Source organism: Belonocnema kinseyi, chromosome 1 (assembly GCF_010883055.1).
Source record: "Belonocnema kinseyi isolate 2016_QV_RU_SX_M_011 chromosome 1, B_treatae_v1, whole genome shotgun sequence".
Lineage (NCBI taxonomy): Eukaryota > Metazoa > Arthropoda > Insecta > Hymenoptera > Cynipidae > Belonocnema > Belonocnema kinseyi.
This window is the reverse complement of record NC_046657.1, coordinates 19,098,600-19,110,021: the sequence shown is the minus strand read 5'-3', so window position 1 is coordinate 19,110,021 and position 11,422 is coordinate 19,098,600. Positions and strand designations below refer to the sequence as shown.

The window sequence follows — 11,422 nt, the reverse complement described above, 5'->3', positions numbered from 1 at the left end:
TTTGAATTCTCCTAAACGATTTTGAATACTCTTGAATTCTTCAAAATCTCTAGAATTTACCGGGCACTCATTTGAATTGTTTTTAATTCTTTCGAATTCTCTAGAATTTACCTTACACTTTTTTAATTCTCTTGGTTTTATTTTCAATTTTCTGAAATTTACATTACAGCCTCTTGAATCCTTTCGAATTATCTTGAATTCCTTAAATTCTCTTTAATTCTTTTTAATCGTCTCTTTCAATTATTTTCAATTTCTTATTTGGTTTCATATGATGTCTTTTGAATCCTCTGGAATTTAACTTGAACTTTTTTGAATTGTCTTGCAATTTTTTTTAAATTCTTTTAAATTCTTTTGCGTTGCCTGTTTGAATTTCTTTGCGTTCTATTGAATTTCTTAAATTCTTTTAAATTCTTTGTTTCACATATTTAGATTAGTTTGAATTTCTTATTTGAATTTTTTTTTGAATTGCCTATTTGAATTCTTTTGGTGTCTTATAAATTCTTTTTAATTTTTTCGAATTTTCTGGAACTTACCTGGCACTCTTTTGAATTCTCTCGAGTTTTTTTTAATTCTTTTGAATTACCTATTTGAATTTTTTATATGTCTTTTGAATTCTCTTGGATTTGCAGGTAACGTCAAGTTACTTTAGTAACTGTAACTACTTACAGTTGAAAGTAACGTAACTGCAACTAGTTACTAAAAAAAAAAAAATTACTTGCCCAGCACTGGTCTGGATTTAAATTTACCTATTTTGTTCATAATTTATTTTATCTGTCTGGAAATTTTTTTTTTACTGTGTTCCATAATTTGACTTGAATTTCAGTGAATTTAGTTCAGCCCTCCAACGAATAACACGGATGATTCGGGGAATTGGTAATCCTTTAATAGCAATTTATGCCCGCTGCTATTTGTGTCGAGTCGGTCTGGCTCTAAAAGCCACGGATTTTGATTTTGCGAAGGAAAACTTCTACGATTTTCTTTTCACTTATCAGCAGCTCTTCAGTCCGGCTCTGAAAAGTGAATTAAACAAACATAACATCACTCTTCACGCGTACTTGAGTCTTTTCACCCCGGCCTTGGACTGGATTTTGGAAATTGTAGCCGCAAGTGCGCCTGACATTCTTTTGTCTGAAATTGTATCTCGATGCCAACAACTGCCCAAAAGGTAATTCAATTCAAACTTTCGCTTTCTTCATTTTTATGCTTTAATCGTAACATTTATTTTTGACCCCCGCCCCTTTTTTTGTTTTGTTTAAAATAACGTGCAGCCCACAAATATTGATAGGAAAGAAGATAAGGGGGGAGAAAGTAGAGGAATTAAGGGAAATTTAAGGAGGGAAAGTAAGGAAAAGGATTGGAAGTGAAGGATGGTAGTGAGGGAAATGAGTTGAGGATAAATAGGGTAAGTGATGGGAAATTAAAAGAAGAACATTAGGGAAAATGAGGGGAGAGGAAGGAACGTTAGGGGAGGGGAAGTTGGAGAAGTGATGGGAAATCAGTTTAAGGGAAGTGATGTATGGAGAGTATGGAGGGTATGGAGAGTGAGGGTAATAATTTGTGGGGAATTAAAAGAATTGAAAATAAATTAGAGGACGGAAGTAAGGGGAAACAGGAGAACTGTGGGGTCGAAAAGTAGGAGGAGAGAGGAGAGATAAGGGATGGGGAAGTAAGAGAAGTTACATGAGATTAGGGAAGGATACAGGGGAAATTAGGAGGGGGGCGGGTAGGGAGTAAGGGAACAAAAAGTATAGGGAGTGAGGAGGAATTATTGTTGAGGAAGTATCAGAAGAGAGAGGAAATTAGGAGAGGGAAATGAGGGGACATATAAGAAGGGGAAGCAGAGAAATTGAGTGATATGAGAGGTGGTAAAGTATCATGAATGAGACAAAACGAGGGGGGAAGGTAGAGAAATTGAGGGGAAATAATGATGGGGGAAGTGAAGGAAAATAAGGAAATGTAAAGTATGAAGAGTGTGGGGAAATGAGAGATGGGGAAGTAGAAGAATTGACAGGAAATTAGGGGCAGGATGTATGGAAAATGAGGAGTGGGCTATTTTGGGAAGTGAGGAGAAATTAAGGGAGGAAAAGAATGAGGAGTGAGGGGATATTATTTGTAGGGAAGTATGAAAGGTGGAAAATTAGTTGAAGTGAGAGGAAATGAGGGAAGTGAGAGGTTGTTAGGGGAAATCAAGTGATGGAAAGTGAAGGGAAATGCTATGAGGGAAAGTATAATGAGTGGTGGGGAAAATGAAGGGTGGGAAAGTATCAGAAGTGAGAGGAAATTAGGGGAGGAAAGTATTGGTGTGAGAGGAAAGGGGGTGGGTAAGTAAAGAGGTGAGAGTAAGAGAAATAAGCGAGGAGGAAGTATTTGAAGTGAGGAGAAGGGAGTGAGGGAAGTGAAGTAAATTAGGGAAGGGAAGTAAACGAAATGAGGGAACGTAGGGGAAATTATTGAATGTTAGGGATGGTAGTGAGAAGAAGTGAGAGGAGGGCTAGTAGGATATTGTATTTGAATAGGGGGAAATAGAGGAAGGTAAGTGTGAGGTGGGGGAGTGAGGAGAGGGGATAGTAGGGGAATGTATGGGAGGAAGACGTTCTAGAAGTTTGAACGGCTTAATTAACATCTGAATAGACTAAGGAACTCCTTTTTTTAGGCGCGCGGTGCCTACTTTGACTCATTTTTTTTCTATAATTCTCTTCTTCGCAGCGGATTGCTGATAAATACGATATTAGCGGCTTACAAGCCGACTTATATTGCTGCGAGATCGATGGAATTCGTGAACCTAGTCGCAACTTGTGAAGAAGATGGTAAGTTTTTCATGAAATTTACTATGAATTCTTTTGAATTCTCTTGAATTCTTTTGTAGTATTTTAAGTTCTTTTGAAGTCCCTTGGATTTGGGTAAATTAATTTGTTTTTAATTCACATTCAGTTATTTTGTATTCGCTTGAATTCTCTCGCATTCGCCTTGTCTGCCTTTAAATTATTTGAATGCTTTTGAGCTATTTAAATTATTTTAAAGTTTCCTCATGGATTTTGAAATGTTCTGAATTGTCTTGAATATAAATTGCATTCTTTTGAATTCTTTGAATTATTTTAAATCTTTTAAATTCTAACCTTCTTTTTTATAATTTTTCATTATGTATTTTTTTTTATGTTAATTTTTTTTTGTATTTATGTGAATTCTTTTATTTTGATTTCTTTAGAACGCTTTTGAATTTTAATCATTAAATTATATTTCAATTCTTTTTAATTATTTTGAAGTATTCCGAATTCCCTTGAATATAAATTTCATTCTTTTGAATTTTGTTGAATTTTAAAATTATTTCAAGTTTTTTCAAGTATATAAATTCTTTGTAATTATTTTGAATTATGTGAATTATTTTGGATTATTTTGGATCCTCTTGAATTCTTTTTAAATATTCATTTGGATGTGATTCTGCTTCTTTATTATCTACAAATTTGCTTCTTGTTGAGTATTCAACTAATTTATTAAAAATTCCTTTTTTTAGTTAAAGTAAACTATTTTTGATTCAAAAGTAACATCTTTTTAGCTGGAGATCCAACTAATTTGTTGAAAATTATTATTTTGTGGTTTAATTAATTCCTTTATCAAAGATTCATCACTTTGGTTGAAAACTTAATTATTTGATTGGAAAGTAATTTTTTGTGCATTATCATTAGAGGAAGTGTCATGGAAAATGAAAAATTCGTCAAGGAAAAGTTATTGAATTTCAAAATTGTTGCAGGCTTTTAAACTCTTAATTTTTCTAAATTCTTTTGAGTCCTCTTGAATTATTTAAAAATTTGCTTAATCCTGTTCAATTCTCTTGATTCATGTTAACTTCTCTTGAATTCTTTCTAATTATCATAAATTCTTTTGCATTCTCTGGCACTCTTTCGAATTCTCTGGAATTCATCTTGCTCTCTTTTGAAAATTTCTTTAATGTCTTTTGAATTCTCTGGAATTCACCTAGCTGCCCTTTTAATTCTCTCAAATTTCTTTTTAATTATTTTTATTTCATTAGAATGACCTTTTTGAATTCTGTTGAATTTCCTATTTTAATTTTTTTGAATCACATATTTGAAATCTTTTAATGTGGTTTGAATTCTCTTGAATTCACATGGAATGCTTTTGAGATCTTATGAATTCTTTTGAATTTTCTTGAATTATTTTGAATCTCTTTTAATTATTTTGAGTTCTCTTGAATTTTCTTGAATTAATTTGAATTACTTTGAATCCTCTTAAATTATTATGAATTATCTTGAATCCTATTCAATTCTCTAGAATTTTGTAATTGTTTAGAATTCTCTGGAATTAATTTTGCTCTCTTTTGAATTGTCTTAAATTCTTTTGAATTGTGTATTACCATTTTTTTTATTTTCCCATTTAAAGTTTTCTGAATTATCTGTTTGAATTCTTTGATTTGAATTTGAATTGAATTCCTGAATTTTAATTCTTTTGAATTCTCTGGAATTCACCTAGCACTCATTTGAATTCGCTCGAGTTTCTTTTCAATCTTTTTGATTTCTTTTGCATCACTTATTTGAATTCCTTTGATGTGTTTTGAATCCTCTTCAATTGTTTGGAATTTTCTTGATTTCTTTTGAATTCTATTGAATCACCTTTTTGAATTCTCGTGATGTATTTTGAATCCTCATGAATTATTTTGCATTCACTTTGAATTCTTTAGAATTTACCTTGCACTATTATGAATTATCTTAAATTCTTAGAAATTCTCTTGAATTCTTTGAATTCTCTTGAATTCACATTGCAGAATTGAATTATTTTGAATTTTCTTGAATTAAATTGAATCACTTTCAATTCTCTTAAATTATTTTGAATTCTCTTGAATTGTATTCATTTCTTTTGAATTATTTTGAATTCTCTTGAATTATTTTACATTCTCTTGAATTTTAAAATTTTTTGGACTTCTTTGCAATTTATCTTGCACTCTTTTGAATTGTCTTAAATTGTTTTGAATTACTTATTTCAATTATTCTGGATTTCCTATTTAAAGTTTTTAAAATGATCTATTTGAATCCTTTGATTTGAATTTGAATCAAATTCTTGAATTTTAATTCTTTTGAATTCTCTGGAATTTACCTAGCACTCTTTTGAATTCACTCGAGTTTCTTTTAATCTTTTTGATTTCTTTTGAAATACCTATTTGAATTCCATTGATGTGTTTTATATTCTCTTGAATTCTTAAGAATTTTCTTGATTTCTTTTGAATTTTTTAGAATAATCTATTTGAATTCTCCTGATTTTTTTTCAATTCTCTGGAATTTACCTTGCACTATTATGAATTCTCTTGAATTCTTTGGAATTCTGTTGAATTTACATTGCAGAGTTGAATTATTTTTAATTGTGTTGAGACCGTATGAATTATTTTGAATTTTCTTGAATTAAATTGAATTACTTTCAATCCTCTTAAATTATTTTGAATTGTCTTGAATAATATTCAATTCTCTTGAATTCTTTTAAATTCTCTAGAATTTTGTAATTGTTTAGAATTCTCTGGAATTAATCTTGCACTCTTTTGAATTGTCTTAAATTTGTTTGAGTTGCCTATTTCAATTATTCTGAATTTCCCCTTTAATGTTTTAAAAATTATCTATTTTAATTCTTTGATTTGAATTCGAATTAAATTCTCGAATTTTAATTCTTTTGAATTCTCTGGAATTCATATAGCACTCTTTTGATTTCGCTCGAGTTTCTTTTCAATATTTTTTATTTCTTTTGAATTCCTTTGACGTGTTTTGAATCCTCTTGATTTATTTTGAATTTTCATGAATCCTATTCAATTCTCTCAAATTCCTTGGAATTTACCTTTCACTATTTTAAATACTCTTGAGTTCTTTGGAATTTTCTTGATTTCTTTTGAATTCTTTTAAATCACCTATTTGGATTCTCCAAATGTATTTTGAATCCTCATGAATTATTTTGAAATCTCTGGAATTTACCTTGCACTATTTTGAATTCCCTTGAATTATTTGGAATTCTCTTGAATTTACATTGCAGAATTGAATTACTTTGAATTATTTTGAGATCTTATGAATTCTCTTGAATCCTATTCAATTTTCTTGAATTTTTTTGGAAATCTCTTGAATTCTTTCAAATTCGCTTGATTTTTTTAATGTTTTGGAATTCACTGGTATTTATCTTGCACTCTTTTGAATTGTCTTAAATTCTTTTGAATTACCTATTTCAATTATTCTGAATTTCCAATTTAAAGTTTTTTAAATCGTCTATTTGAGTTCTTTGATTTGAATTTGAATTAAATTTTCAAATTTTAATTCTTTTGAATTCTCTGGAATTCACCTAGCACTCTTTTGAATTCTCTCGAGTTTCTTTGTAATCTATTTGACTTCTTTTGAATTACCTATTTGAATACCTTTGATGTATTTTGAATTCTCTTGAATGATTTTGAATTCTCGTGAATCCTGTTCGATTCTCTTGAATTCTTTGAAATTTTCTTAATTTCTTTTGAATTATTTTAAATCACCTATTTGAATTCTCCGAATGTATTTTGAATTCACTTTGAATTCTCTTAAATATACCTTGCACTATTTTGAATTATTCTTGAATTATTTGGAATTCTCTTGAATTTACATTGCAGGATTGAATGCTTTTGAATTTTTTAAATTCATTTGAGTTTTATTGAATTTTCTTGAATTATTTTGAATATCCTTAAATTATTTTCAGTTCTCTTGAATTAATTTCAATTACTTTGAATCCTCTTGAATTATTTTGAATTCTCTTGAATTCTTTCGAATAAATACTGTACAATTTAGTGGATTATAATGATATTTGGAAATAGGATATCCGCAGTATCTTCTCTATCGAAGTCTTGGCGAGTGTCTCGTAAAAGAACCTCCACAAAAAGATGACTGTCAATCTGTCTTGAACACAGTTTGGAAATATTTGGGAAGCCTCAAGGATTCTACGAAATTTATGTACTGCGCGGAAATCTGGATTCAGTTCACGGTCATCCATTTTTCTGTAAGTACAATTTATAATAATAATAATAATAATAATAATAATAATAATTAAAAACTGTTCTTTGAAATCAGTCTCAACAATGTTTTTTAATTATTCTGCATTTGTCAACTATGCTAAATCTAATTTTACTTCTTTTTTATTTTATTTCAATGATCACATAAATATTTTTTATTATTTTGCATTTCGTATTGACCTGGATAAATCTTATTTTTATTTTTTATTTTAGAGATCACAGATATATTTTTAATTAATTTACATTTCTTAGTCATGCTAAATCTTATTTTTATTTTTTATTCTAAAGATTAAAGAAATATTTTTTATTATTTTGCAATAATTAAACATTCTAAATCTAATTTTGCTTTTTCATTTTAAAGATCACAGAACTCAATCAATTTCTTGGCGCTATTATCAGTCATTTGGGAACGAATCGAGTTTTTGAGCTCTTTTATCCCCAACTGCAAACAATTGTCGAGAAAATTGTTGCTCATACCCAGGATTTTGAATCTTTACTAATCATGGTGAGAAACTTGTTTTAACTTGTTTGTAAGTTTAGTTTATTTATAAAACAAAAGTCGGGTCTAACCAATTTTTTAAAGCGGGCGATTCGTCGAAAATTAAATTTTTATTCTTGAAAATTCATATTTTTGTATTGAAAATTCGTCGTTTCCGAAGACAATAAATCTTTTTCGTTACAAATTTATTTCTTCTGTTGAAAATTCGTCTTTTTTTGGTAGAAAATGACACTTTTTGGTTAACAATTTAGTAATTTTGTTGAAAATTCGCTTTTTTTGTTAAATGCAATTTTTTATTTTAAATTACAATCTTTTTTTTTTGTCAAATATCCACTTTTATGGTTTTTATTCAAAATTCTTTTTTTTTTTTGTTTTTGTCAAAAATTCAAATAGTCTGTAGTTTTTCCATTTTGGGTTAAGAAGTGATAATTTTTAGACTGAAAATTAAACTATTTGGTTGAAAATCGGTCTTTTTTGATAGAAAAATAATCTTCCGGATTAAAAATAAATATTTCGTTCAAAATTCGTTTTTTTTTATAGGAAATCAATTTTTTTTTGGTTAAAAATGCAACTTTTTGTTGAAAATCAATCAGTTTTAGTTTAGGATTCAACTATTTTTCTAAAAACTTGTCTTTTTTGGTTAAATGCAATTGTTTTTTTATAAAAAATTAAAATATCTTTTGTGGAAATATCAACTGTTATATTTTAGATTGGAAATTTATCTTTTTAGGTTGAAAATTCAACTCCTTGGTTGAAAGTTGAATTACTTTATTTGAAATTCATTTTTTTGGGTTCAAGATTTATAATTTTAGTTGAAAATTCAACTGTTTGGTTAAAAATGAACTTTTTTGTTGAAAATTCAACTGTTTTGTTGAAAATTTGTCGAAAATTTGGTCGAAAATTCAATCATTCTGTTGAATATTTATATTTTTGTGCTGTAGGATTTAAATATTTTGTAAAAAAATTCGCTTTTCTTAATTGAAGATTATTTTGTTCTTTCTTTGAAAGTTTAATTTTTACATTTCGGTTTAAAGAATTATAACTTTCAGACTTTAAATTCAACTATTTGGTTAAAAATTCGAATATTTTGTAAAAATTCGCTTTTCTAAATTGAAATTCTAAATGAACGTTAACTATTTCATATTCAATTTTTGTTTCGGTTGAGAATTCTTCTATTTTATTGAAAGACCTTTTTTTTATTAAATGTAATTGTTTTTTATGTAAAATTAAAATATAATATATTCATAACTTTATTCAAAATTCATTTATTGGTTCATGATTCATAATTTAATTTAAAAATTCAACTATTTGGTGAAAAGCTAACTTTTTTTGTTGAAAATTCATATCTCATAATTTATATCTTGTAAAAAATTTATTTTTATAAATTGAGGATTATTTTTTTCAGTGAAAATTCAACTTATCCGTTTTTTATTGTAAAAATAATATTCCAAAGTGAAATTTGTGTAATTTTGTAATTTAGAAGGTTCCTTTTTTTATTGAAAATTAATTTTTGTCCAATGAAAACTTAACTTTTCTATTTTAAGTCAAAAATCTATTTTTTGAGTCAAAAAAATCAAATATTTGATTGCAAATTAATTTAGTTTTGTTAAAAATTCACCTTTTTTGGTAAAAGATTAAATATTCATCGTTGAAATTTCAACTATTTATTAAAAATGTATTTATTTTGTTGAAAATTTCTGTTTTTGATTAAAAACTAATTTTTTTAACTTAAAATTTTACTATTAAGGGGCTCAAATTTTCCAGGGCAATTAAGAGGCCTTAATCACCATATGTTCCTGATATACAGATTTAAAAAATTTGAAATTGTTTTCCCAAATCGCCGCGCTCTGGATACGCCCTTGTATAAAAAATAGTTTCCTCGAACTACTAGTATTTAAAAAAAAATAAAGTCCTTTTAATATTAACATTTTTTATAATATTACTTATGTAATTAAGAAAATGTATTTTTATCACAGAATAATTTTTTGCCGTTAATCGACCTTTTCCACAAAGAAAGTATAAAAGTCGAGGTTTGCAAAACAGTCGTTGAAAGTTTTAGTACGCAAAGTGGACCGATTACTGATCCAATTGTTATCAATGCGCTGATGTTCATTACAAAAATCATGCACGACTCAGTCAGGTAATGAATCAATTATTTTTTTCAATCACAGACACTTAGCGCTTTAATTATTTCATGCAGATTGAATTACAGTTTATTTAAATTTATTTATAGTAAATTCAAAAAGAATTCTAGAAATTCATGTTAAGTCAAACAGAATTCTATTAATTTAAAGTCGAATTCTAGTCAGTTTTAATTTAATACTTAGAATTTCAGGAATTTAAGTTGATTTAAACAGAATTCTATTTAACTAAAGTGCAATTCTAGTTAGTTCTAATTTATTTATTGAAATTTAAATTGAATTCTAGATCCTTTAAATTTAATGGCAATAAATTTGAATAAAATTCTAGGAATTCAGGTTAATTCAAACAGAATTTTATTAAGTTGAAGTGAAATTCTTATCAACGCTAATTTAATTCTTGCAATTCAACTTAAGTTCTATTTCATTTAAATTTAATAATAGTAAATTTAAATAGAAATCCAGGAATTCAAGTTGATTAAAATAAAATACTATTTAATTAAAGTGGAATACGAGTCAGTTTAAATTCAATTCTTACCATTCAAGTTGAATTCAAGTTCATAAACATTTATTTATAGTAAATTCAAATAGAATTCTAGGAAGTCAAGTTAATGGAAGCAGAATTCTATTTCATTGAAGTCGAATTCTATTCAGTTTAAATTTAATTATTTCAATTCAAATTGAATTCAAGTTCATATATAAATGTATTTATCAAAGAGAATTCTATTTGAAAAATGGGGTTCTTGTAATTTCTAATTTAATTCATGAAATTAAAGTAGAATTTGAGTTTGTTTAAATTTAATGATAGTAAATTTAAATAGAAATCTAGGCATTCAAGTAATTGCTAACAGTATTCTATTTAATTAAGGTTAATTCAAGCAGAATTCCACTTAATTCAAGTCGAATTCAAGTCAGTTTAATTTTATTTCTTACAATTCAAATTGAATTCAAGTTCATATAAATTTAGTTATAGCAAATTCAAATAAAGTTTCGGGAATTCGAGTTAATTCAAACAGAATTCTATTTCAAAGAAGTCGAATTCTATTCAGTTTAAATTCGAGTTGATTTCAATTTAAAGATAGTACATTTTAATAGTATTCTAACAATTCACCTTAATTCTAACAGAATTCTATTTAATTAAAGTGAAATTTTAGTCAGTTATAATTTAATTTTTCAAATTCAAATTGATTCAAATAGAATATTTGAGGATTTCAGGTTAATTCAAACAGAATTTTATTTAATTGAAGTGAAATTCTTACCAGTGCTTAATTAACTCTTGCAATTCAACTACAGTTTTGGTTCATTTAAATTTAATTATAGTAAATTAAAATATAATTCCAGAAATTCAACTTGATTCAAACAGAATTCCAGGAATTCAAGTTGATCCAAAAAGAATTCTATTTAATTATAGAGGAATTCGAGTCAGTTCAGTAAATTGAAATTTAATTATAGTAAATTAAAATATAATTCTAGGAATTCAAGTCAATTCAAACGGAATTAAATTGATTTAAAGTGGAATTCTAGCCAGTTTAAACTTAATTCTTGAAATTAAAAAAGAATTTTAGTTTATTTAAATTTAATTATATTAAATTCAAACAGAATTCTAACAATTCACCTTAATTCAAACGGAATTCTTTTTAATTAAAGTGGAATTCTAGACAGCTCTAATTTAATTCTTAAAAATCAAATTGAATTCTAGGAATTGAAGTTAATTCAAATAGAATTCTAGATAATTATACTTCAAATCTTGCAATTCAATCTGAATCC

At 27.0% G+C, this 11,422-nt stretch overlaps 1 protein-coding gene across 1 annotated transcript in view; it reads left to right on the top strand.

The window, feature by feature from the left end:
• LOC117174526 (VPS35 endosomal protein sorting factor-like) overlaps nucleotides 1–11,422 on the top strand; it is a 63,439-nt gene that overhangs the window by 31,402 nt on the left and 20,615 nt on the right. The window contains exons 9-13 of the mRNA XM_033363729.1: nucleotides 824–1,165; nucleotides 2,707–2,807; nucleotides 6,824–7,005; nucleotides 7,380–7,523; nucleotides 9,494–9,657. Of these exons, the coding sequence (XP_033219620.1) occupies nucleotides 824–1,165; nucleotides 2,707–2,807; nucleotides 6,824–7,005; nucleotides 7,380–7,523; nucleotides 9,494–9,657 (933 nt within the window). The remainder of the gene's footprint in view (nucleotides 1–823; nucleotides 1,166–2,706; nucleotides 2,808–6,823; nucleotides 7,006–7,379; nucleotides 7,524–9,493; nucleotides 9,658–11,422) is intronic.